The sequence below is a fragment of the Coffea arabica genome, chromosome 10e (assembly GCF_036785885.1).
Source record: "Coffea arabica cultivar ET-39 chromosome 10e, Coffea Arabica ET-39 HiFi, whole genome shotgun sequence".
In the NCBI taxonomy this organism is placed as follows: Eukaryota; Viridiplantae; Streptophyta; class Magnoliopsida; order Gentianales; family Rubiaceae; genus Coffea; species Coffea arabica.
In genome coordinates, this window is record NC_092328.1 from 532,072 (window position 1) to 558,043 (window position 25,972).

The window sequence follows — 25,972 nt, forward strand, 5'->3', positions numbered from 1 at the left end:
CCCTCCACTAAGCCAAGAAAAAGAGAGGGAGAAGACGGTTCCGCCGTACATGGCGGCACCAAAACTGTCGAGGGCATCCCTACCCAGATACCAACCATTCAGAGCGCCCTCCCAACCTCATTGGCAGAACAGCTGGATGTGGGGTTGAGAGTTGCATGCATGAAGGTCGCAATTGGGGAAAAGCTGCGGGTACCTTCACACATACTTGATCCCCAAAATATATACACCCTCAAAAATGCCACAAGAGCACCTTCCAGGTATATTGGCAGTCGCCCAAAGGACACGAGTGGGCAATGTCAAATCTATTCACAGAAGTTATCCTCCACAATTCAATGGAGAAGGAAAATTGTTTTTTTGGGTTGGCGGTTTTTTGGGGAGGGGGGGTTTGGAGGAAGATGCATGATCAAGTAAATCCTCGCACAGAGAACCGTTATTTATTTAACACCGGGACATAATTTCAGTTTAAACCAGACATGGAAGCCTGTTCGGTACATAATACAACACACTGACTGAAGCACACTGAAGGACACCATCAACCTCTCCGAGAACAAACACTCCCTAGCCCGTAAGCCACCAGGAACATTTATGGCCTTCACATTGTTGGTCTTACATTGAGACGAGTAGCCATTTTCTGACCAAGAGATTTGTCAGCCTGCAAGACAATCAAGTACTGAATCAGCAAAACCTACATTTTTTCCCAAGGCTAGACTACTACAGATGCAAGTTAGAAAAAAACAGGGAGGTATGTAGACATGAAAATCAGACCTGAGACCAGTATGAAATCCAGATACTGCGGATCTCATGGGTGACTCGTGCATCAGATAAAATATCAACCCATCGGCAGATAAATCTCTCTTGCCTGAGGAACACGGATCAATCAGAACTCCAGAAAAATGAAACGCATACCATCAGTCAAAGAGCCATTAAGCAGTAAGCACCAAGAAATACCTGTCAGGTGCCCAGGATCGGTATCTCTCTCCCGCTTGCTTGAAGTTGTTCTCCTTCGGAATAACACACTGCAAAAAAAAAACCCACAAATTTTAGGGTCACATCATATCATATTTCACCAATCCAAAGGTCCAGCAGGACCAAAGACAATTCCAAAATTCAAAGAAATTCCAATCCATCAGCTAAGAACAAAGGCACTTGAGGAGAAGGCATGGAGACCTCCAAAGATCCCATGCAAGAAAAGAAACTATAGCAAGTACCATTAGCAGAAAAAGCAATAGCTCAATGGCTGGCATCCATAGTTTGCTCACAGGAAAACAGATAATGTCATGTTCAAGAAAGGGAGTAACTTCTACTCGTTAATGTTCAGTATATCGCTTCAAAGGAGGACAGTTTGCAGCAGAGCAACTAAGGGCCTATTCTCAAATAATTCCAAATACCTGATTTTAGCTTTTGATTCTTAAGAAGTTAGTTTCTCTCTGTTGTCAATTGCCTTTTAAAACCTGCTTTTGGCTTTTTTGGAGCAAAATAGATGAAAATCAGAAGCGGCAAAACAGCTGCTTTTGGTACCAATTCTGCCAATTATGAAAACTAGAAGCGATTGAGAACAGACCACAAAATTCAAGACCTATTTATCACTTTCTTCCTCCTACTCATCTACATGCACTCTCTCCTATTTTAGGAGAGAGGAGGGGGAGGGAGGGGAGAAGCAAAGATTGTGTATCATATATTCTTCAAATCCCAAGATGAAGTTATTAAGAGAACCGATTTCCCCAGATTTGATTAACTGCATAAAGGTATCAATTTTTTTCCCATAGTTCCTTTATCTAGATTCAAACAACAGCAAGAGCCCGAAAGTAAGCAAATCTACTCGTAGAAACTCACCCTGTCACGCTTTCCTCTCAGGACAGTAGAGGGGATGGGATGCCTCGCAGCATGACGAACAGGATCGAACCTTGAAGGGAAATAATCGACCTGAAAAAACATTGAACAAAAAAGTTTAGTTCAACTAAGCATAAGATAAGCCCATTTTAACTCCCATTCACAAAGTCCCTAAGCCAAAAAAAAAAACTGAAGTGATTTTATTGTAAAGCAACTACACAACAAAGTTGGAAAAACAGAATGGGTACTACTGGCATTTTTTCATTTTTCAAACTGTCCTCTATGCCTTGAGTCATGACAATATGTTATAAGATAGCTTTCCACTCAACTCTTATTTACCCACTAATTCTTCATAACCTATTTATTTCACACATAGAATTTCCATTTTCACAGTACATAAAAATGAAGAACATCGATCTATCTGTCGGTGACTTCTTATCTCCTATCTTGAACATCTACAAGTCTTCATATCAACCACCAAGTTTATATTCACAACCACCTCATGTCACAAAAATGGTATCTAATGAAAAGTTACTTTATACCAGCAACCAGTCGTAGATAATTATATTTACTAAATCACATAAAATGTAACCTTAAATGCTGAGTTGAACCAGGAAACTAACTGGTATAAAGAACAAGCAGGATGTCCTCAAAATGAAGACCAAATTAGAGAACGAGGCATAATTTGCGGTTCATTATTACCAAAAGAGGGATCAATACCTCTTCATCCCGGTGCATGAAGTTCATGAAACCATCATAGTGATTGTTGTGATGAGCACACTTGGGAGCATTTACAGGAAGCTGCATATAGTTTGGGCCAAGACGGTGTCGCTGGGTATCACCATATGCGAATATACGAGTCTGGAGCAGCTTGTCCTCTGTATAATATATTCCAGGTACAACAAAGGCAGGGTTAAATGCAAGCTGCTCGGTCTCAGCAAAGTAGTTGTCAATATTCTTGTTCAATACCAACCGGCCCACAGGTTGCAAAGGCAAAATATCTTCAGGCCAGATCTTGCTTACATCAAGCGGATCAAAATCAAACCGATCTTCATGATCAGGATCCATAATCTGGATAAAAAGTCTCCACTCCGGATAGTTTCCAGCAGCAATTGAGTCATAGAGATCCTGGGTAGCATGGCTATGATTTGATCCTCCAACCTTAATAGCTTCTTCCTCCAACAGGTTCTTCACTCCACAGGTTGGCTTCCAGTGGAACTTCACATAATGAGCTTTTCCAGCCTTGTCGATCAGAGTGTAAGCATGGACGCCAAAGCCTTCCATATGCCTGTAATCTTGTGGAATGCCGACATCATCTAAGAAGAAAGCAAACGTAAGCAAGCTCTCAGGATGATAGGAGAAGAAATCAAGGATTCTCCAATACTCCTGGATGTGGGTCTTTGGATTTGGTTTCAGAGCATGGATCGAATCTGGGAATTTCATTGCATCACGAACAAAAAAGACGGGGGTATTGTTTCCCACCAAATCGAAATTACCCTATCCAGATGCACAAAGCAACCATCAGCAGCTTATCAAGAGTTTCCAAGAAAATGCAGACCAAGAACTAAATAAAACACCAACCACATAATCCAAGTCCCCTGAGATCATCTATTGTGCCCGGAAAGCTTATGTCCCTAGTTGTGGTGCTTACAAGTTAATTGAATGGATAAGCTGCATCTTGCTATTAAATCAACATACGCTTTCAGAAGGGGAAGCTCCCAATTTTTACAACGCCAAAGTGTGCTAAGTGTGTGGTGGAGGGCAACAAAGTTAGGACAACTATTAGTCGTGTTTTATTCACATCCATATGTGTTGAATTTGAGAACTTCAATGCCATGGAATACCAAAGGAAGGCTTCACAATGGTTGGCTAATTGGCAAAAATTATAAATTGCTAGAATGACACGTCCAATTGAGGAGCTGTACATCATGCAAATTCAGCTCTTCAAAATTCTGTGATTGTCTCTAAGAACAACTCGTATCCATTACTTTGCAGATATGCGACAAAGAGGCTTGACATGACTAAACAACACATGTCAGTGGCTCTCTGCTGATTTAATTCTTAATATGTGCGCAGCATATGAATCCATCTAGTTGACTGACGGATTAGCAGAACTATTTTCTGAAGGAAAACAACAGAACTTACCTCCCTAGTGTAAAATTTCACAGCAAAGCCTCGGATGTCCCTGAGGGTTTCAGGACTTCCACGCTCATGAACAACGGTTGAGAAACGGACAATGACAGGTGTCTGAACTCCTGGAGCACGAAGAAAATCAGCACAAGTGAGATTAGAAATGTCATGAGTGACCTCAAAGAAGCCCTTGGCACTGGCTCCCCTGGCATGAACTACACGCTCCGGAATCCGTTCACGGTCGAAATTTGCAAGTTTCTCCACCAAATGATAATCCTCGAGAAGAACCGGACCTGGCACATGAAGAAGACAAAAAGCTAAATACTTGTAATCACAAAATGTCATATTAAAATAAACCAGGTGGTTGTCACAATAAAGTTTCAATATCAGAATATTAAAAGTAAAAACTAATTGTATGTCTACATTCAGGACTTCTTAACGTATATATTTTATTAAAAAACCGGAACTTTCTGATAAAGATCTCATGGCATTTAGGATATAGAGGAAACAAATATATATAGGTAAAACCAAAATGAGTTTTGTGAATTTTGTATTTTTCAAGCTACTGCATCTAATGAGTAAGAAATAACAGCAAGTCCTAACACATGATTAAATCCCAAAATAAACCAAATAATGACATTCTAACAAACGGGTGATAAAATTGCATAAACAATAAGAATCTTAGATCATAGAAAAGAAAGGAAAGAAAACAGTAAAAGCACCTCTGGTTCCAACGGTGAGAGAGGAGTTATTGTCCCAGACAGGGGCACCAGAACTGGTTGTCCAGAAGGGAGAATTGAAAGCACTCGATGGCCGATGCTACACAAATCACAAACATTAGAATTAACTAAAACACGTTAAACCTCAGCGTTACTATAAAAGATAGGAACTTTGGATTTTTCACAGGAAAAAAAAAATTGAGATTTTCATTTTATCTAATCGAGTGAGAGCTAAGCATAAAAAAGTAAAAATGGAAGCTAAGAATTACGAAATTTTTTCTCAGAATCGATTACTGGCGAAAGAAAAAAAAAAAGAGCTGCTCAGAAATCCGTGATGGCCATGGAAAGCAGCAAAAATAGACCTCGACTTCGACTTCAAAAATGAACGAATTCACTATCAGCTCGTCCACATTACATGAGCAGAAGGTGCAGAAATATTACCTTGTATGGATCCATTGCTATAGCCAGAGAGGGCGGGAGGCAGTGGGAAAAAGAAAGGCGGGAAGGGGATAGATGGGTGAAGATGATCGTGTGGCAGTCACGGTCTTTCAACAAAACCAAAAGACCCGCCTATTTATTTACAAAAGTCCCGAGGCTCGCATTTCTGTCATATCCACTACCCAGTACCCCACTGCCCATTCCAAGAGCCAATCCCTTTTTTTTCCCTTTTTATTGCCTCGACAAAGTGAAAAAAAAAAAAAATTCATTCGTGAGTGAATTTCTCGGGTCGAGATACAATCGCCAATTTAAACTTTCCCCATCATGATCCTATTGTCCAAATTCCTAGTTTTTATTTGGATATTTTACAGGGTTCCCTCGAGCACCCATTCATATATTTAAATTTCATCTAACCTATCACACACATATATATATATATATAGATAATTATTATCTTGCCTTTCATATATGCACTTCCCCTAAAGTATATCTCAAGCCCTGTTTATTTTAGGTAGTTCAATTTCATATCTATATCAATTCTATTTTGAAACAAGAAATTTACAAGAATCTATATCAACTTGTTTCCCGAATTATTCTTGCGATATGAGAGAGACAAAAGGTCATATTAATAGTCTTATCTTTCATTTGATATACTACTTAAGTTATGTTTCTTTTTCTACAAATTCACAAAAGAACACAAGTATTTTAGGATAGTGGCAATGTATTATATCTAATATTCCACTATGGTTTTTTAATTGAAAACCAAAAGTAGTTCAATGTCTTTAAAGGCAATCTGATAATTGGGGAAGGAAATTGCATATTTATTATTAAACAATTTTGCTTTTATTCATAATGTGATACATAAATCTCATTGAAAACCTACTTGATATTGATAATAAGTTCCTCAGATAACCTACCTGTCCTCGTCTAACTTGCTAAAACCTAATTAAATGCCTTGACAATCTCAAAGAAAGCTCTTTGCATGCATTTGCATATTTGGTTGATGTCTCAAATTAGATAAGGGACTTATCGATGAATTTGTCCAAGATACGCTCGTCAACATTGGTAATAAAAATTGTTACGCGAATACACGTTTTAAGACACTTTCTCTAATATAATTTTAAAAAAAATCGTTCAAAATATTTTTCATATTTAATCAAATAAAATTTTCCGTCATTTTATATTTAAAATATTAACTTTATGACCTATTATAAATTTAACTGAGTAGAATGCGATCTCAAAAACTGGCTAAATAAACTCATCATTCAACCTTTTTATCGTTTCTTTTGATACATAATCAAAATATCACGATATCTCGGCTGCATTATTTCATTCAATTTTTAAAAGGGTCTTCTATACCTGATCTACGGACCCACCAGTAAACCGAGTGATCCAAAGTACGTTATCAATTGCATTAGGTTCTTGTTCCTTGAAGCCATCTTCTCCTCTTACCATTTCCTCCACCACCACCCGAATCTCCTCCTCCTCCCCTTTTATCTCATCAAAACCAAGATCAAGTGGAGCGATAATTAATCACGTTACCCTAAGAATTCCACAACCCTTTTGTGTTTCAACTCCAAAAATTTACAAAAAAAAAAGAGAGAGAAAATGTCTCTGGATTTTTTTTCGATGAACCCACTAGTTAAATTCATAATCACATAATCATAAATAAACATCATCATATGGTGGGCTATGGACTTGTGGGTGGGAATGGATTAGTGCCAAGGAGGCTTGATGGTAAGCTCAAAATAAACAAATTGTTGGCCGTTGCTCAGGATCCATGGATGTGACGGGGGAGGGGCAGCAAAACAATCAAAATAGTCACGGAGATAGCGCATCAAACGATGTTTTGCATTTGCTGGTCAGAAGCTTCCTTTCTCTTGCGAATATTATGGCATCATCTGCCTGGATCTTTTCATGGGAGCATAGTAGTAGATACCTACCGGTGATGGAAAAGGAAAGGGCAAACGTGCGACCTGCCACACAAATGGGAGAGAATTCTGAACTGAAAATTTTCACTTCACTTCAATGACGTGGCTTATTTTCTACCTCTCGGTCTCTGGATGGGTCCGTAGACCGAGTCTACCCAAGTTTTTGCCCCCTACGCGAAATCCATTGCACAGTAAAACTTGGTATGAATTTTGTCTTGCTGATTGAAAAGACATGGGGCTTATCCAGAGATCCATCATAATATCGTGGTTCCTTATCCAGAGATCCATTACAACCAATCCCTGAAACGACGACCCGGACCGCTGCTATTGCGGTCAAGACACGCCTTGAATTATGCGCTCCCAACAAAAGAGCCTGGCCCGGCTCTCAAATTGTCCCGTGAGGAGTGATTGAAACGAAATGGTGGCAGAATAATGTCGTAGGTTAAGTTGTCATATCAGTCCGGAGCTGAGCCAGAGATGCATTACAACGACTCCCTGAACCCTCGCAATCACAACACGTCATACCCAGTACCTTGAATTGTCTGCTCCCATGCTAAAGGGCTACGATCTGGAAAACTGTTTTTGGGACGTAGTGCAGATTCAAGTCGATCCAGTGTGAACGCAGTGGTCTTACGGAATATGCCGTTGATGACTAAAGCATAAAGATTTGTATGGGGCCGGCGGCTGCGTTATTTTCTGGAATGTGTTTAAATTATAAATTATCTCAAATAATGTTTTACTGACATTATAAATATATTTTTTAATATTTTTTAATATTTTTTATTTTCCATATATCATATTATAAAAAATACTATAATAATTATTTCAAATAATACACTCTATCCCAACACACTCATTATCATTATTGATAGTTTGGATAGAAATTTATTTGGATGATTTATTTGAAGTAATTACTGTAATACTTTTTATGATATAATGTATATGAAATAAAAAAGTGATTGGAAAGATAAGAAGGTGATTGAAATTTGTGAAGTAAATTTTTTTATTTCAAATCTTTATAATCCAAACACATATGTTTGAATTATGTGTTGTTTCACTTTATTTACACCTTATTTACACACACTGATTTGATTGCATCATCAACACATTTTCCAATCACCTTTTTATCTCACATACATCATATCAAAAAAGTGTTATAATATTTTTTTACAAAATTATCTTAAATAATTTATAATCCAAACACACTCATTATTATTTTTATCAATCGATGATTTCTTTCTACATTACTCCCACTTTTCCTCCCATGCTAATTTAATTTATTTAAGGACGGACTTAACTAGATTAGAAAGAACCAACAGAGATTGAATCACTAGTGAATGTGTTTGAATAGAGTATTATTTGAAATAATTATTATAGCATTTTTTTATGATATGATATATATGAGATAAAAAGATAGCTAAAAATATAAAAAGATAGATTAAAAAATATATTTATGATACAAGCAATATATTACGTGTAATAATTCTATAATCCAAACAAACTCAGCTGTTGGACCATACGAGACGGATGCACCACCACACACACACACGGTTAGACTTGAAAAAATCACATAATCATACGGCTCCTAAAACCAGCAATGGCATAATTATATAGCTCCTAAAACTTTTAACATGACAACCGCCGGAAAGGAGGATACATAGACGTTATAGTTACCAGCAAACAAGAGAAATTGAAGAAAAAGCTGGACTTGAAGACCTAGGCAAACAGTCGAACACCATTAGCTTCTAATATTTTGGTGACCATGCGTTTCAAACATGATAAATTAGTCAGGCAAACAACACAAAGGAATAGAAGAAAAGGGAAGAAGCATAATTGATCTGAGAAGGTAAATCAGCTAATTGCTAAATCAAACTTATTTCCCAACACAATTAGGCGTTGCTGAAATGCACTATGCCACCAACCAATCCAGACATTTTCTCTGGATGGACTTCTCATAGTCAGTTGAATAGGCTGAACCCGGAGGTCTTGGAGTAATATGCATGTTTGAAGTATCCAGGACTACGGAGCCACTGCTAGATCCTTGATCCTTGATGAAGTACCCCTAAAAAAAAAGGCCTGAAGACCCTCGTTACCTTGCGAAATATTGTATATAAGCGCTGCAAGTTTCATTTTCTGGGATATAGCTGAGTATTTTGCAATGAATTACTGGTGAGGGTAGACGTAGCTTGCAAAGAACTATCAGTGAGGGTTGATTTGCCCAGGACGTTCAGGGCCTTCATCCGATGCATTTCTTTTCCTGCAAATGCAATGAGACACAAGGAAAATCAAATGGAGAAGCAACACCCACAAAGTCTAGAGAGAGAGCAAAAAAATTACTCTTGCTTAAAAAGTTTCTAAATCTACAGCATGCCAGATTGCCAGCAGAATTTCTCTTTGAGCCTAAGCAGATAGTTGAATGGTATATGATCCAAGAAAGATCATCCACGACATTGTCATCCGATGTACGAAATAAAGCCTACTATATTTTTAACACCAACAACATTGATAAGAGCAAAACTATTCAGGGGTATCAAGGATCCCATTAAGCACGCTAGGAAAAACATCTGCCCCTCTCATATGTAAAGTCACGACCAACAACATTGATAAGAGCAAACCTATTCAGGGATATCAAGGACCCCATTAAGAATGCTAGGAAAAACATCTGCCCTCTCATATGTAAGGTCAAGAGGCAAGACAGTGGAATATTAAATCAAATAAATTAAAGCCCTGCAGTTGTCAATCAATAGATTTACTAGTATCTTACAGCTGAATAAGTGAGAGAGTACAAAAGAGACGTCAAAATAATCAACCTCCACCCCGCTGGAATGATTACAAGTGCTAGCATTGCACAAACTCAAAAGAAAATATTCTATCCCTATTCTTCACGCTACTTCTAGGAGAAGCAACTAAAAACTGACAGCAAGAGAAACTGTTGCAGCGCAACTAACAAAAGATTCGCAGAAGATACAATTACACAAGTAAATTAGCTTCCTAGTAGCAACATCTTCAGATAGCTTAGTTTAAACAAGTCCATAATCTGAAGAATTAAAATAAGATCCAATGAAACATGCTGGGCTTAGCACTGTCAAAACAACGCTGTTGCAAAATTCTTGGTTGTTAAGAAGGAAAATCTGCAAGAAATTTTACTTGGCCAGGGTACTTGTATTGCATAACTATACTATCTATATCCTTTGAAAAAAAATTACCTAAAGCCCATACCACAGTTACAAAAGATATATAGACAAGTCAGTATTTTAGAATACAAATGCACTAATATCCTTTACCCTAATAGATGGCAGAAGCTGTAACTCTCCAATCGTCATCAAATTCTCTCTATCTCTCTCTCTGCCCCCAACTCACATGCGAGCACATGCACGCACGCACACACACGCAAAAGGCATTCATGGGATGCGCTTTATCTGATACATATGTACCAGAGCTATCTGTGTCTTGTTGAAATTGTTCTAAATTTTTTATCCTAGAAGAACCAATATTCGGAAGTTAGTAATCATTTATTACTGGTGAAAAAGAACATCTATACCTTCCTCCATTGCTAATTGAATTGCTCTTGCCTCCAACTCAAAGGCATGTCTACTAAGCTCAGCTGGGGATAGATATCGGAGCACTGATAGAATCAAATCAAGCAGCCATTGGAGTTGACTATTTAAAGAATAGGAAAAATATGCATGAGGAAATAGGATTTCTGAAACCCATGGACTTACCCTGGATGTAATCCCGACAGTTTGACTCATCACATTCTTTCAAAAAATTTTGCAGGCGGACATACCGTTCTGTTGTTTGCTGATCACGACTACCCTTATAGTCAACAGAATTAGGACATTCCAATGTGACCCTAAGAGAATCAGACTGTGTAGATTGCATGCCAGTGGCATACTTCCCCAGAAAATTTGGAGCTGACAATCCCCCAAACGAACTATTCGTGGGTGGAATATTATTCGGTGGAACTGCAGGAACAGAATAATTGTTGCTTGCCCTCAAATGAGTTTGTTTCTGAGGAGTTTCTTGCTGCAATTGGTGCACTTGCCTGGACTGAGGAGAATCAGCAACCTTAGTTGTGCTGCTTTGAACTCTTCCCCTGCCTAGTTCTAACTCAAATCTTCGACGTGCATTCATGATATGCTCATTTGCACAAGAATTGGTTAAGGCAGGATAGAAAGCAGAACCCGAAGGGCGCTCTGGTGTAAGCCTCTTATTTCCACAAACTCTAACTGCATCTGTATTGGCTCCTGAAGCAAGAAAGCTTGAATTCTCTCGATGGTTCTGTGACAAGCCACTGGCTTGATTTTGCACATCCCTCAGTGCTGTCTTTTTTGTTTCACAAGGTGGCTGTTTATTGTGAGAAGAAAAGCCAAGACCACCACCATCCTGCTTAAGAGCAGGAATTGCAACTCCACCGTTAACCACTCCATTGCTACTAGTCTCAGTATTAATCATTTGTAGAATCATCAACACATACAGTTTGACTTTCACAAGAGGCCTGAGCAGAAAATGAAAGGTTAAATGATATACTAAGCTTTTCTAATTTAACCTCATTAGTATCTCTAAGTCTGCTCCAGCACAAATAAGGATTGTATAACATAAAAGACCATAGAATTAGGACATCTAGAGCATAACAATTTTAAACAAGCAAATCATTCTTTTTGCCAAACAGCAACTGACTGATGAAAAAGAGTCAAATAACTAACTGCATTTCTATCCTATTGACTTCCGATATAAAGAGACTTTGCAATCTCCTTACTGAAGTTATAGCAGGGAAAAACCATCAGTCAGTCTAGACCCCATTCGAGTCGATATCAATTCTAGCGGTATCACACTGAACAAAGCCTAATTTCCATGGTATTACGACAAATTTACTTTGAAATCACACAAAGGATTAATTTAATCACAAGCAAAATAATTAAACCCAATTTGACTGACAATACAAGAAAGATGCAGCAGACTAAGGAACCACGCAATGAAACTAACATTTGACACTAGGGAAAAAAAATTTTAAGCAAATTAACTGCGTAAAACCCTCTCAAGTCCCTAAATGCAGTGTGTGAAAAGAAGAATCTAAAAATCCAAAAATTTCAGTCAAAGCCCAGATGGGCCAGCAATTACACTCCTGAATTCTAACCAAGAAAACACTTTTCAACATTTAACAACATAAATTCATAATCAAAGAGCATTTCAAACAAAATTTACAGGTAAGGAGTAAGAGAGACACGCAAGACTGTACAAACACACACACTTGTACAGCTTTACATCAGTAAGAGAAGTGTCAAATAAGGTAAAGAGAAAGAGAGCGGGGGCTTACGGCTTTATCAATTGGGGGAGGGGCTCTAAGGATAGATCCGAAAAGAGATGGAAGAAAGTGAGGACAGAGACGGCGCCACTGAGATGAAAGAGGAGGTTTCAAAAGAGAGAGCTTTGCCTCCAAAGAGCACCCAATTCCAGGTCTTTATTATAACTGCTGCTACTCCACTTCTTAAATCAAGTAATTAGCATATTAGCATTATAGTAACTAGTGTTGGAGGCACAACCATTAATAAAAGAAATTTGTGCCAAAATTTTTTTTAGTCTATTTGAAATCATTTTCAAGATAATTAGTTTTATGGTCTAATAGTAAATATTTAGAAAGTTCACTAAAGTAAAATTTATGAATAATAATTATTTAGTCGTAATTCATAATCAATCATAATTGATAGTTGCTAATAAAATTAAAGGTTAACTGAATGTGTTGAAAAAACAAAATGATAAGAAATACATATTAGTTGAAAGAAGGACATATGGGAACTTGGAAAAATAAAGTTATCAAGGGTAGTTTAGAAAAACATAAAGTAATACAAAAATGTTTACAATAATCCCTCCCTCTCCTAGTATAAATATTAATAGGTGCGGCACACACTATGTGTGTACATATCTTAGAAAAAAATTAAATAATAAAAAAGATATAGAATAAAAAAATTGTTAGAGAGATATACTACTATAATGTTTATACCCGGTTTGATAACCTAATTCAACATTTAAATTTAATGGATTCAGATCTTAACATGTTTAGACGTGTTTAATAATAAAAAATAAAACGTCTGAATCAATTAAATGACACTGAATTTTTTAGTCAAAACTTACTCCAAAAAATAAGTGATAAGTTATTAACTTATCACTAAATGTGATATATATTCAAATGTATTATATTTAGGATAAAATACAAAAAAGCCCTCCGTGGTAAACCTAATACACAGAAAAGTCCCCCTATAGTTTCAAAATATACACACGACACCCATGTACTTTGAACTAAATTGTAAAGATGATAAAATCCGTTAAACTTAACGAAAATGACTTATTGAAATCTAAAAAAAAATTTATATATAGTTTTTAACAAATATATTTGTTCTATTCCTTAACCCTCAATTCTCTCTATCTAGAGAATAAAACAAATGATTTTTTAGAACTGTCTTTTGTTTAATTATATCAGGGCATTTTTGTCATTTCGTCTATTTCCGTTAAGTTTAACAAATTACAATTTAGTTCAAAGTACGGGGTGTCGTGTTGTATATTTTGAAACCGCGATGGATTTTTTTGCATATTAAGTTTACCACATGGGAATTTTTTGTTTTTTACCTTTAGATTTAATATTTAACAATTCAATAATTTAATCAATCTAAATTTCAAATTTCAACTTTCAAACTCCAGTTTTATCAAACGCATCCTTACTTTACTTTCTTTTATCAGGGTAGTTGTTTAGAACATGTAAATCACACCTAACTTTGGCGTTTTACCTTTTGATCTTATATAAATTACACTGCCTTGTTTTATCAAATTCAGTGTTCAAATTTTGGATATAACAATTTATGGTGGAAAAGTTATGAGGATGAGAGGGAAGGTTAAAAAAAAAAAGATATTACATTCCAAAAAATGCTAACATTTTTATCATTTATAAATTATATATCGCATTCCAAAAAAAAATGTTGCGTCAAATATTACAACAAAAATTTCAAATAATCTTTTATTCAATCACACTCATGTCAATTCATATTCACATTTATTACACCTTATGCATTTACGTATCTTTACGAATCAACTTCATTTTCACAAAAATGTAGCAATTGAGGACACTCCTAATAAGTTCTTATTGGGCGTGTGTTAGCCAACCTCATTTATTATACGAAACAAATGTCATGAGTTGTCTCTCACTTTCTGCAAAGAAGATAGTCAACAAAGAATTATTAGATGTCTAAATCTTCAAATCCCTGTTTTATAAAGATTTATCTAATTATCCATATTTACTAAGCGTAGTCATTATTCAATCATCAATTGTCTCAAAATCCCATATTAGTTTTACCAATGTCATAAATTTTGAATTTAGCTGGTATAGAAATGAAGTGAGGCGGCCCGGATGATAACATATACACAAACGAAGTCAGTCAATAATAAGATGTTTTTCCCCCTTCCAAAAAAAGAAAAGAAAAGAAAAGAAGTACTTCCTTTATTTATTTTAAGTTGATAAATCACAAAATTGTCGTATTAAACTCTTTCCTCCAGTGGTACACTACAATACAATGTAGCATCCTTAATCCTCAATAGGATCCATTCTTTTTTTTTTTTTTGTCAATTAATAATTTTTACATTACTTCTATTCCTACTCTAAACTATTTAAAGGACTGCCCAACCGAATCAAGAGCACTAACGAGAGTTAAACTACCATCCGACTAAACGAGTAAATTACAGACTCGTTTGGATTTGAAGAAATCACATGCTAGCAGCAAGTGATGGGAGGTCAAGGGCGGCAAAGGTCAAACCCTTTGATCTCCCACCTTACAAAGAATTGTTTGGATTGCAATTTTTCTTTGAATTGTTTGGATTGTTACGTTTTTCGTAAACACATTTTTCAATCACATTTTTACCTTACATATATGAAATCACTACAGTAATTTTTTTACCAAAAATCTAAAAAAATGCAATTCAAACAAGCCTAATTTGATCCATATGTCCAAAAATCATGCTAACAAATTCAATTTGACAAAGTGATTTTTCGCTAAGTTTGTCTCCTATCAATTTTTTAAAATAAATTTAATTACAATAATCTCAAAAAAAATTTTAAAAATTTTAAATTATACACTTCAAAATACAAAAAATACATAAAAAAAAGTTTTCCTTCCTCCTTTCTTCTTCCACCTCAATTTATCACCACCTCCACCGTCGACCAAGACCAGCAAGCACGGACAACATTTTCCACCTCCGGTCACCTCTTTTTCCTTTTTTTTTCCTTTCTCTCCTCCTCCTCTCCTACCCCATCCCCCTACTCTTTCTTTCCCTCTCTGCCTGATCTGGTCATGCAACTAGATCGCGTTAGGAGGAGAGGGAGAGGAAAAAGAAATTTTTTTTTTGGTTGCTGTAACTTCCAGCGGGGGGAGGGTGAGGGAGAGAGGGAAAGGGAGGAGAGCGGGAAGAGGGGGAGAAAGAAAATGCAAAAAAAAAAAAATTGTTTCTGTGGTTGCAACTTTCAGCGAGAGGGAAGGAGTGGTGGCAGGGAAGGGGGAAGGAGGAAGGGGAGAAGGGAGGAGAGGGGGAGAGGGAGATGGAAAAATGCCAAAAAAAAAAATTTTGTTTCTACTGCTGCAACTTCCTTCCAGGCGCCGGGGGCAGGGAGAAGAAGATGAGAGGAAAGAAAAGAAAAAAGAAAGAAAGGAAAAAAAAGAGAAAAGGAAAGAAGAAAAAAAATTTCATCTTAACAATTTCCCTACAACTTTTATAGTAAATTACAGTAAAATTTTAGACAAATATCCAAAAAACTTGTTTGGCAAGTGAGTTTTTTGGGTGTTTGTCTAAAACTTTATTGTAGCTTATTGTAGAAGTTTTTAAAATTTTTTTTGAAGTGTGTGTGTATGTTTTTTAAATATTTTGAAATGTATAGTTTAAAAATTTTGAAAATTTTTTTGAGATTACTGTATATAAAATTTTAAAAAAATTTATAGCAGACAAACTTGGCAAAAAATTTGTCTGCCAAACAAGGCCCTCATTTGCCAGTAATTAGTAAGACAAGAAGCAGTAGCTGGTATCTCTAATCGTTTGGGGGAAAAAAAAAAAAAAGAAAAAAAAAGAAGCAGTAGCTAGTAAGACAAGAAGTAGTTTGAAGTGGTGTTTTCCCTTTCCTTAATCTCCATATGGTTCCTAGGGGATTGAATTATTTTCAAGTTTTGATACTTATTTTTGTCGAAATTTGTTCTGAAAATGCCTAGTGAACTTGAAGTGCATGTGAATATCTCTCCAGTCTGAAGTCTCCATTTTGTAGGATTGTCAAGTGAATTCTACTCTACCTGCTTAATAATCTGAAGACGGTACGGAGCCCGTCCTGACAATAACAGAGTGGTTTACCTGTATATCTATCCTGGCTCCAATGCGAAGATGTGGATCAACTTATTCAGTCACCCCTTGCAGGCTGCAGGTGAATTGATGGAGGCAACCTACCGGGCCTTCGCCAAATTAATCGTCATCGGGGAAATTCTCAGTCAATTCCAACCTTTTTTAATTTGTTTTTCCTTTGTCATCAGCTGGTACGTGTGATTAATAATCTTATGACAAAGTGTAATCTAAAAGCCAATTGCTGCTACTTAGTTAACTCGGGATTGGTTAACAGGATGGCATCCCAAAAAAAAAGTTCAATTATACAACACGATGCTTCAAAGAATGGTTAGTTATCAACCTGTCATTTGCATTGACTACGGACCTAGGGAATTTGTTCAGCCTTACTCATAAGCTGTAAAACTGAATTTGCTTTCCTTCGACCTCTGTCAGTTCCACTCTTGGTGACTTCAACTAGATGATCATACACACCATACTGAAGTGCAGCCAGAATGAGATTGGAGTTATTTGAACCCAACTGCAGAAGAACTGCAGTTGCACATTCCTTGTTTTTGGGAGTGCCGTCTCTGATGAAGTTAACGAGAGTCTCAATAAATGAGAGCTGTCCAATTTCTTGCCTTCCCTCCGGATTTGATGCAAGAAGCAGCATAAGGGAGAGGATTTCGTCAATCATGTCTAAGTTCCTGTCCTCCAGTAGGCTGAGTAATGGAGTCACAATGCCAGCTTCAATAGCCCTGGACTTGTTACTATGATTGAGACAGAGATTGAAGAGTGCAGTCACAGCATCCTTTTTGCCCCTTATTGTCCCATTTTTCAACAGCAGTACCAATGGTGGGATGCCGTTTAAATCTCCTACTGTTGCTTTATTCTCATCGAGCATTGATAAGCTGAACAATGCTGCGGCCGAGTTTTCTTTGGCACCAACAGTTCCACTCTGCAAAATTTCAATTATAGCTGGAATAGGGTTTTCGCTGGATATGAGCTTCTTGTTTGACTCGTCAATTGACAAGTTCAATGTTGCTGTTACAGCATGCTCCCGGATTTTGGAGTCTGGATAGGACAGTAGTTGCACAAGTGGTTGGATTCCTCCACTACTGGCAATCAAAATCCTGTTTGCAGGACTCTCTTTGGAGAGAATACGAATCTTCTCCACCGCACTCCTCTGCACATCTAGCTGACTTGAAGATAGATTTTGAACCAGGGATAATATCTCTCCATCATCTTCCGTAACGGGATTCTTGGGGTTTGCAGATGCTTCCTTTGTGAAAAGTTGGAAATTGTTCTTGGTACCCCACTGCCGAATTAAGTTTCGGAGGGCAAAATTTGGTGCCAGTGATAAGTGAGTTAACTCTTGCCCTGATTTTGGACAGGTTCGATGGCCTGAATCCAACCATTGCTGTATGCTCTCTCTTTCGTAGGTCTACAATGGACGTTGATTATAAACAAAGAATTAGTGTCAGAGCTACATGGCCTTGATCTACACCTCAGTTTTGTACCAAGTGGTAGAATGCAAGGGAAGTAAATTTTCTTGATGAGAAAATATAAGCAAATATGGAAAAGGGTGCATGGTGGTTGAGGTTGGGTTAAAGAACCCGGAGAAATATGTTATTACCTGTCCAGTTGCTACGATTACCGGATCTATCATAATCTCCAAGGTAATGGGACAGAGGAACTCATGGGGAATTTCTACAGCAGAAGCACATTTTTTACGAGTTTTTGGCATAAGCGGATCGTCAAGTGCACCAGTTTCTGGAACAGCGGCAAACTTTTGGAATTTTTTGAGAAGAAGCGTGATTTGTTGAGTGCCTTCTGCATTATGACCTCTTCTTTCTTTGACAAGCCTTCTAACAGCCAACGTTTCAGCCTTCAGCTCCTCAACCGTACGTAAAGCTAGCTTGTTTGCCAACCTTTCAACACTAGCAATGTCTGCATTTCTATCATTCTCTGTGGACAATGCCACCATCAAATCCATCGTGAATTCCATATCCTGAGTATCAGCCCGCGATCTGGATCTCCTAATTTGTGCCCGCATCAACTCAACCTGTATAAAATTAGCGTCAAAGGCAACAAATGAAAAGAATTACGCCTCTTTCATCATCGAAAAAAGGGAAAAAAAAAAAGGCCAATCAATAGCTGTTAAGAATTAGTCAAATAGCATCCAACATCATTATCCATAAACTGAGACAAAACATTAGGCACTGAAAATCCTGCAGCAGCTAGGGATGTACGCGTGCAAGTGACACCACCCCCAAATGCAAATGCTAGAAGCCCATAATGTCCTTCTAGAAAGAAAATGCAGATGTTATAGATAGTGAGATTTACGATGACAGACCTGTTCTTTCTGTTCATCCGAAATTCCAAGCTCCTCGTACGGCATGCCATCCAAAGCCCGACTTATTTTTGCATATACAGAATGAAACCTGACCATAATGGCTTCGGTTTCGAATGCCTAAACCACGGTAATATTTAGAAACAGGAAATTAGCATACTCAAAAAGGCACGAACAAAATCAGAAATGCGGGAAATTAAGGACGAAAGCATATCAAGGGAATTACCAACCAGGTAAATTTTGCTCCCGCAATGACAGGTGGTCAACAATTTCTTGGCAGAAATGAAGGCTTTCTTCAATTTGTTTAAGCATTCAAGGGCCGCTTCTGGAATCGGCTTGTCAAGGTCTCTAAATTCTTCTAAGAAAGGTAACAAGAGCTTCAATCTTCTAACAAGGCTTTGACACTCTTTCCTTTGGGTCTTCCTGAATTCTCCTATGGACTTTACATTTTCAATCATGCCTATGAGTTCTTCAACCACATCCATTTGATCCTCAGTTTTCTTGACCACCGGGCTCAATGGCTTCTTGTCTTCCTCTCCAATCTCCCCTTCTACGACGTGGCGCCCGCCAGCTGTCGCCATCCCTAAATGTTCTTCAAACTTTCCCTGATTTTTTCCACATGGTGGTTATATTCAGTATGCGAAAACTTAAAAAGGGAAAAAAAATCGACATGGAATTCCTTTACTTTGTCTTGAAACAAAATTCTCCTGGATAATGAGAGAGAGAGAGACCAACCAATAGGAAACCCACCAGTAAGTATGGAATATTATACAAAAAAAAAAATTTTATTAGGTATTGGGGCTGTATTTTTCTTTCATTTATGACTGCTACTAGGAAATTGTCCGTGCATTTAGCTTCACGTTAGTCATTATCATTATGGAGAACAATTTCTTGTGGTCCAAAATCCTGAAAATGGTAACAAAAGAATGTTTTGGATGTATGATATATATGTAAAATTTAAATTTAGATTAATTATGATAGCATGTACAATGTTAATGTATAAAAAATTAATTTTTTCTTTGAAGGCAAATCATATAAAAGAGGCTTGCAAGTTAGTTTAGTAAGAATAAGAATAGCTAATAATCATAAGCCAAAAAAAGAGGGTGGGGGGGGGGGGGGGGGAGCTCGAGGGACAATTTTCACGAAAGGTCCTTCACAAACATAAACTTTTTTAATCCCTTACCTTGAGAATGATGTATTTTGGATCCAAGCACTTTGGTTCCAAATTCTTGATCCGATTATTTTTTACCTAAAAAGATGCATATGCCATATGTTGATCAATTAGGGCGTAGAAATAGAAAAAGAGCAAGTTTGCTTGCAGAAAAGGCCGTATAGATATGTTCGTCATAGTGTTGAAGAGGGAACATTAAGTTAGAAGAAACTTGCCTCAATGCATGCCTTTAGAATAAAAATTTGGGATCAAATTGATTATTATTTTTAATGTGTGAGGATCAAAATGCATTATTTTACATTTTGGGGGACTAAGAAAAAGACAACTAGCAAATGTAAGGAGCCTTCTTTTGTACATCTTTTCCCAAAAATAAAAATAAAAATCCAAATCTCATAATTAGCTTGTAATAAGGAAAGTTGATCCACCCCTCTCATGATTATTGATGTGACAATTTTTGAAGAAAAGCAGGATGGAAAACAAAACACACACGTTTTTTAACCACTTTTTTTTTGCCCTTTATGTGATTTCTAAACAACATCCAATCCAAAACAAATCAAATTTGTTTATAAAAATAGAGAGCACCAATTGTACCCTCAACAAGCCAAGTATGAATTTGAAAATAAAAACATAATTGTAGCTTCTTTTCGGCTTACAATTTAAAAGTAGTACTCCCTCCGTCCCACTTTGATAGTTTTGTTTCTTTTTTCACACAGTTTAAGAAAAAGTAGTTAATTTTGTTGGAAAAGTAAATTTATATTGCTATTTTCCTAAAATACCCTCACATTAAATAGAGTACAATTTTATGGAAACATGAATTGATAGTAAAAAAAGAATCAACTCTCATTAAATGGGGTAGGTTTATAGTAACAACAACTTACATTAAATAAGGGTATTTTAGGAAAATTAAAATACAACTACATTTTTCAATTGGAAAGTGGACTACAATTTGGGACAGACGAAAAAGGAAAACATGACTATTAAAATAGGACGGAGGGAGTAAAAAGAATAGCCAAGGGAATGATGCCCTAACCCTATTGGAATTTGGTCATCTTCATTTATTCTCTAGGCAGATTAACTGTTGTGATACAAGCACAAATGTTTGGTAGTTAGTAACATTCAAATCAGAACTAATAAAAAGCACAACAAAGAAAAGTTAAAATAACAATTTATAGTTCCCGCAAGAATAGGCATAGCAATTTTACAGAGTAATGGGCTATAAAGTGCATGGATGGAATTGGAAATCAGTTGTGTAAATGGCCAGACCAGACCACACCATTATTACCATATATAGAAAATCAGTTATCTAATTCATTAGCAAATTCAGTATATTCCCTCCGTCCCATTTTGATAGTTTTGATTTTTTTTTTTCACACAATTTAAGAAAAAGTAGTTAACTTTATTGGACCAATTAATTTAGGTAACTATTTTCCTAAAATACCCTCACATTAATTAAAGTACAACTTTATGGGAACTTGAATTGATGGTAAAAAAAGAATTAACTCTCGTTAAATGGGGTAAATTTATAGTAACAACAACTTACATTGAATAAAGGGTATTTTAGAAAAATTAAAATATAACTACATTCTTCAATTGGAAAGTGGATTATAATTTGGGACAGACGAAAAAGGAAAATATAACTATCAAAATGGGACGGAGGGAGAATTTTTTTTTTTTTTTGGAAAAAAAATTGAGAAAGCATCTCAGTAGTAGACCCGGCTGTCTTAAATACTCCTTTAAATTAATGTAAGGGCATCATCAGAATCATCATCATCTATCTGGGTAAAAGTTATTGAAACACACATTTGACCCGGGCGGCGGAGGGGATATATATAATTTTTTTTTTTTTGGGAGAGGGACGAGGGGTTCGACGGCCGAAACAACCGTTAATAAGCAAAGAATAGACCATCGCAACTTTTCATCCAACGGCCACAATTTACTAGCCGTTGTTTTCAAAATATGAAAAGAGGGCTATGTCCGGACATATTTCTGCCGTTTTTACCCTTTCATGCCGCTTTTATCCATTTTCTTCCTACTGCAATTAAGCAATAAAACCCTCAATAAAACCAACCCAGAAGACTGAGATATAGACAAGGTTAATGAAAAAGAGAGAAACACTTCTTCAAGATGAATCCCCTCCACTGATCATTTTGGTGGAGCTTTCTCTGGTCTCTCTCTTCATTTGACGGCCGCTTTAACTGAAACAATAAGATACTTCCTTTCATCGGAATTGCTGCAGGTATCTTTATCTGGGATTCTCGTCATAACCCTGGATTTTAGTTTCATCTCTCTTTATGTTTTATGAATTGGGTTTTCTTCTTTTCTTTTTCCTTTTTTCTTTTTTCGGATCCTTATATTACGTTTGTTTGGACTGCTTATTTCTGCGATAAATTATTTTTAAGTAACTACTCAAATTCTTGAATGGGTTTTTGAAAAGTTCTTTTGTTTTTTTAAATCCTGTTATTAGGTGTAGCTGTTCTTGAAGATGGCCAAGACGGCAGGATCAGATGAGAACTACCCGGGTTTGATTAGGCCCTCTAACACTCGAGGTACTTGAATTTTGAATGCAGCTTATCTTCTCATAGTTTGGTCCCTCTTGATTATTTTCTTTTATTTATTTTGATCATCCACTCAAGTTATGATGGTCTGGCATCCATAGATTACAAAACCCTAACTTCTGATATCATTTGATTGTGTATCAAAAGGGGATATGGGGGCTAGAGGAGGAAAGTTGACGGAATCAATTGGGCAGAATAGGAGGGCATTGAGCACCATCAATAGGAACGTTATAGGGCCTCCACCTTATCCCCGTGTTGTCCACAAAAGAGGTGTCTTGGCAGAGTATGATCTCTTAAACCCTAATCTTTGAGGGTTCTTAAAAATTTGATCTTTCTATTCATTCAAATGAATTACTCGTCCTTTTCCTTTGTTTTATTTAAAACCCTGGTCATTTTATACAGGCATAATGCAACTGCTGCTAATATCCCTCCTATTCCAGTCCATCGACCAATCACTAGGTTGGTGGATTCTGCTATCCTTGATGTCGGTTCTGAGATTTAAGTGGCTTTATCATTCTTCATTTATTGGTTATCAAAGATTAAGAAGCTGCACATTTGGTTGCAGAATGAACTATTTTGTGTCACTTTGTCTATTTGTTTTCCTTTTGTCTTGGTTCTTGCTATATGATCAGGAAGTTTGCGGCTCAAATGGCTTCGAAACAGGATCAGCCTCTGATTCAGGTATACATCACTTTTGGAAACAAATGAAAGATGGCATAGGAAGACGAATTTCTATCATTGTCAAATGATTTATGTGTGTTATTGTTGTAAGTCTGAATAGTGTGATTTTATTTCCATAGGAAAAAAAGCCAGTAGTCAATTCAGTCCCTAAAGCAAGTGCATCTGAAGATTGCGTCATTATTGATGTGGAGGACTACAAATCAAATGGTGACTATCCAGTGCCAATGTCCGTGCAACACACAGAAGCTATGCTCGAGGAAATAGATCGGATGGTATTTAATTCACTTTTTCTATTTTCTTTTGGTTTTATTGGATGGCTTCCTTCATCTTTTACTTGATTGCAGGATGCTGAGTTTGAGATGGAGGATATAGCTGTGGAACAAGTGGTGGACATAGACAGTGTTGATAAGAATAACCCACTAGCAGTTGTGGAATATATCGATGACTTGTATGCCTACTACAAAAGAACCGAGGTCACATAACAAATCCATTCTCCTGCATTCTTAAGGACTTAAGTTTGGTTATTGTCTATTTGTTTCAAATTGCTCTACTTTGTTCTCCACATGAGCTTAGTCCATTCATTGAGCTTGTAACCCTTCTTTGCCTTGTCTTAAATGATGTTCTCTTGTTTCCACTCTAAAGTCATGTTTCCTTATAGTGAACTATGTTAACTCAGTAAGTTCATCTATGTGCGTAGCACTTCAGATTGGTTATTATCTATTTCTTTCAAATCAGTAACTTTTCCAATGTGCTTAGTTCATTGATTGAGTTCGTGACTTTTGTTTGCTTGTTTTAAATGATTGTGCATATAGTCCTGCCCTATATATAGTCTTGTTTCCACTCCAGCGTCTTGTTTCCATATAGTGAATTATGTTAATTAGTAAGTTTTCCTATGTGCTGAGTCCATTCTTTTAGTTCATAACCCTTCTTTAGGCCAGTGGAAGAGAGAAGCCTAGTTTATTCAATTTGAATTAATTCACTTGATTTAACTGAAGCATCTGTGCTAACTGCTACTCGAATTGAGCACTGCTGTCTTTACAGATTTCTTCTAATTCCTTCTTAAGAGGAAAAAAAAAGTAACAACCAGTTCTTAATTGTGATACAAGGTAATGTTTGAAAGAAGTGACAGTAATGTCTTGCGGCTTTTGCCCCAAAAAAAAAAAAAAAAGATTTGCAGATATTTGATCCCTCATTTGTTGACAGACTCTTATCTTTATTTCAGTTTTATTTCATTATTCGCATGCAGATATCTAGCTGTGTCCCATCGAACTACATGGCACAGCAATTTGACATCAATGAGAGGATGAGGGGCATTCTTATTGACTGGCTGATAGAGGTAAAGATATAATTTCACATTACTTTGGTGGCATTCTTACAAATTCTGAACTGTCAGAAGTAAGAAAAAGGTTGCGGCTAACACTGTACTTCTGAATGTACAGGTGCATTACAAGTTTGAACTGATGGATGAGACCTTGTATTTAACTGTCAATCTAATAGATAGGTTCTTAACAACAGTCTCTGTGGTGCGCAAGAAACTTCAACTTGTTGGAGTGACAGCAATGCTTCTGGCTTGCAAGTATGAAGAAGTTTCTGTTCCTGTCGTTGAAGACCTCATATTGATTTCTGACAGGGCTTACTCCAGAAATGACGTGCTTGAGATGGTAGGTTTGTTATGGCATCTATTGTCTATGAGTTGATCTTTGATATATGAAGGTTTCCTTTGTCATATAACTAAAATTGAACTGTGGCTCGCTGCAGGAGAGCTTAATGATCAATACCTTGCAGTTTAATCTTTCAGTGCCTACTGCTTATGTCTTCATGAGGCGCTTTCTTAAAGCTGCTGAATCTAATAAAAAGGTATTGTTTCGTATTTAGTGTATGTGAATTTTTTGCACTATCTTGATCTGCCTAATAACTGGCAATAATCTTCTGGTGACTAGTTGGAGCTTCTGTCCTTCTTTATCGTTGAGCTGTGCCTCCTCGAGTATGAAATGCTTAGGTTCCCCCCGTCTCTCTTAGCAGCAGCAGCAATCTTTACTGCACAATGCTCTGTCAATGGGTTCAAGAAGTGGACTAAGACATGCGAGAGGCACACAAACTACACTGAAGATCAGCTTTTGTAAGTGGTTCCTTATGCTCTTTTCACACATTAATGAATTTTTTCATAAAAGAAAATAGTATATTAATTGTACGTGTCTTTTTGGTTATTCTAGGGAATGCTCAAAACTCATGGTTACTTTCCATCAGAAGGCAGGCACCGGCAAGCTTACTGGTGTTCACCGAAAGTACAGCACATCAAAATATGGATATGCTGCCAAATCACAACCTGCCCTTTTTCTGTTGGACGCAACTTTTCAGCAAGATTGATTTGGCCCGTTGAGCAACACACAAGTTGCTATGCATTTTCGTTGATCTGATGTACAAATTTAGCTGAGTTCTATTTTCCAGATTTGCTTTCTTGACTTTTAAACCAACCGTCTGTTCTCATCAAATAATATTGTCTTGCATGGGATGAGTTTGCTTACAATCTAAGGATAGCTGACTCCTCTAAGATCGATATACAAGCTAGTAGTGACAAAAGGCAGGCGGGGGGAAGTGTATAACAAAATCAGAACGTCGTTCCCCTGCATGCTTTACCAATGAGTCTGCACGCTAATTTGCTTCTCTAAACATGTTAATCAGTAGACTGATTGATTGTTAAGCTGCTCAATGAAAACCTTTGAGTCTGATGATTCAGTAGGGATTGCAAGTTGCAATCCATCTCTGATGGCCCAAGCTTTAGCACCTAATGATCATGGAATGCTGCGCCAGCTCCTGCTTTC

General features: G+C 36.9%; 4 protein-coding genes across 8 annotated transcripts; 1 reads left to right on the top strand and 3 right to left on the bottom strand.

The window, feature by feature from the left end:
* Positions 1-403: 403 nt before the first annotated feature.
* LOC113711792 (catalase isozyme 3) lies at positions 404-5,309 on the bottom strand. Its single transcript, XM_027234995.2, has 8 exons — positions 5,121-5,309; positions 4,683-4,779; positions 3,976-4,253; positions 2,551-3,327; positions 1,834-1,923; positions 949-1,016; positions 766-859; positions 404-652 (listed from the first exon to the last, which is right to left on the bottom strand). The coding sequence occupies exons 1-8, from the start codon at positions 5,133-5,135 to the stop codon at positions 593-595; spliced, it is 1,479 nt and encodes a 492-aa protein (XP_027090796.1). The 5' UTR covers positions 5,136-5,309; the 3' UTR covers positions 404-592.
* A 3,462-nt stretch (positions 5,310-8,771) lies between these two features.
* Positions 8,772-12,544, bottom strand: LOC113712325 (uncharacterized). 4 transcript variants are annotated; one of them, XR_011821979.1, is made up of 4 exons: positions 12,366-12,544; positions 10,771-11,546; positions 10,333-10,673; positions 8,772-9,305 (listed from the first exon to the last, which is right to left on the bottom strand). XR_011821979.1 is itself a non-coding variant. In XM_027235692.2 (4 exons), the coding sequence occupies exons 2-4, from the start codon at positions 11,513-11,515 to the stop codon at positions 9,175-9,177; spliced, it is 939 nt and encodes a 312-aa protein (XP_027091493.2). In that variant the 5' UTR covers positions 11,516-11,546; positions 12,366-12,544; the 3' UTR covers positions 8,772-9,174. The 4 variants fall into 4 exon arrangements, 3 of the variants coding, with proteins under 3 accessions (XP_027091493.2, XP_027091492.2, XP_027091494.2); XM_027235692.2 differs by having other exon boundaries at positions 10,590-10,652; XM_027235691.2 differs by having other exon boundaries at positions 10,590-10,673.
* Positions 12,545-16,615: 4,071 nt separating this feature from the next.
* On the bottom strand, positions 16,616-19,476 carry LOC140014970 (U-box domain-containing protein 15-like). The gene is made up of 4 exons (XM_072066710.1): positions 18,974-19,476; positions 18,747-18,863; positions 18,027-18,455; positions 16,616-17,834 (listed from the first exon to the last, which is right to left on the bottom strand). The coding sequence occupies exons 1-4, from the start codon at positions 19,322-19,324 to the stop codon at positions 16,779-16,781; spliced, it is 1,953 nt and encodes a 650-aa protein (XP_071922811.1). The 5' UTR covers positions 19,325-19,476; the 3' UTR covers positions 16,616-16,778.
* Positions 19,477-21,992: 2,516 nt separating this feature from the next.
* Positions 21,993-25,662, top strand: LOC140015068 (G2/mitotic-specific cyclin-2-like). Of its 2 annotated transcripts, none has more exons than XM_072066939.1 (12): positions 21,993-22,150; positions 22,379-22,460; positions 22,617-22,752; positions 22,872-22,928; positions 23,102-23,150; positions 23,270-23,422; positions 23,495-23,623; positions 24,397-24,486; positions 24,590-24,811; positions 24,909-25,007; positions 25,091-25,269; positions 25,364-25,662. In XM_072066939.1, the coding sequence occupies exons 2-12, from the start codon at positions 22,397-22,399 to the stop codon at positions 25,515-25,517; spliced, it is 1,332 nt and encodes a 443-aa protein (XP_071923040.1). In that variant the 5' UTR covers positions 21,993-22,150; positions 22,379-22,396; the 3' UTR covers positions 25,518-25,662. The 2 variants fall into 2 exon arrangements, with proteins under 2 accessions (XP_071923040.1, XP_071923039.1); XM_072066938.1 differs by having other exon boundaries at positions 22,012-22,150; positions 24,373-24,486.
* Positions 25,663-25,972: the final 310 nt, after the last annotated feature.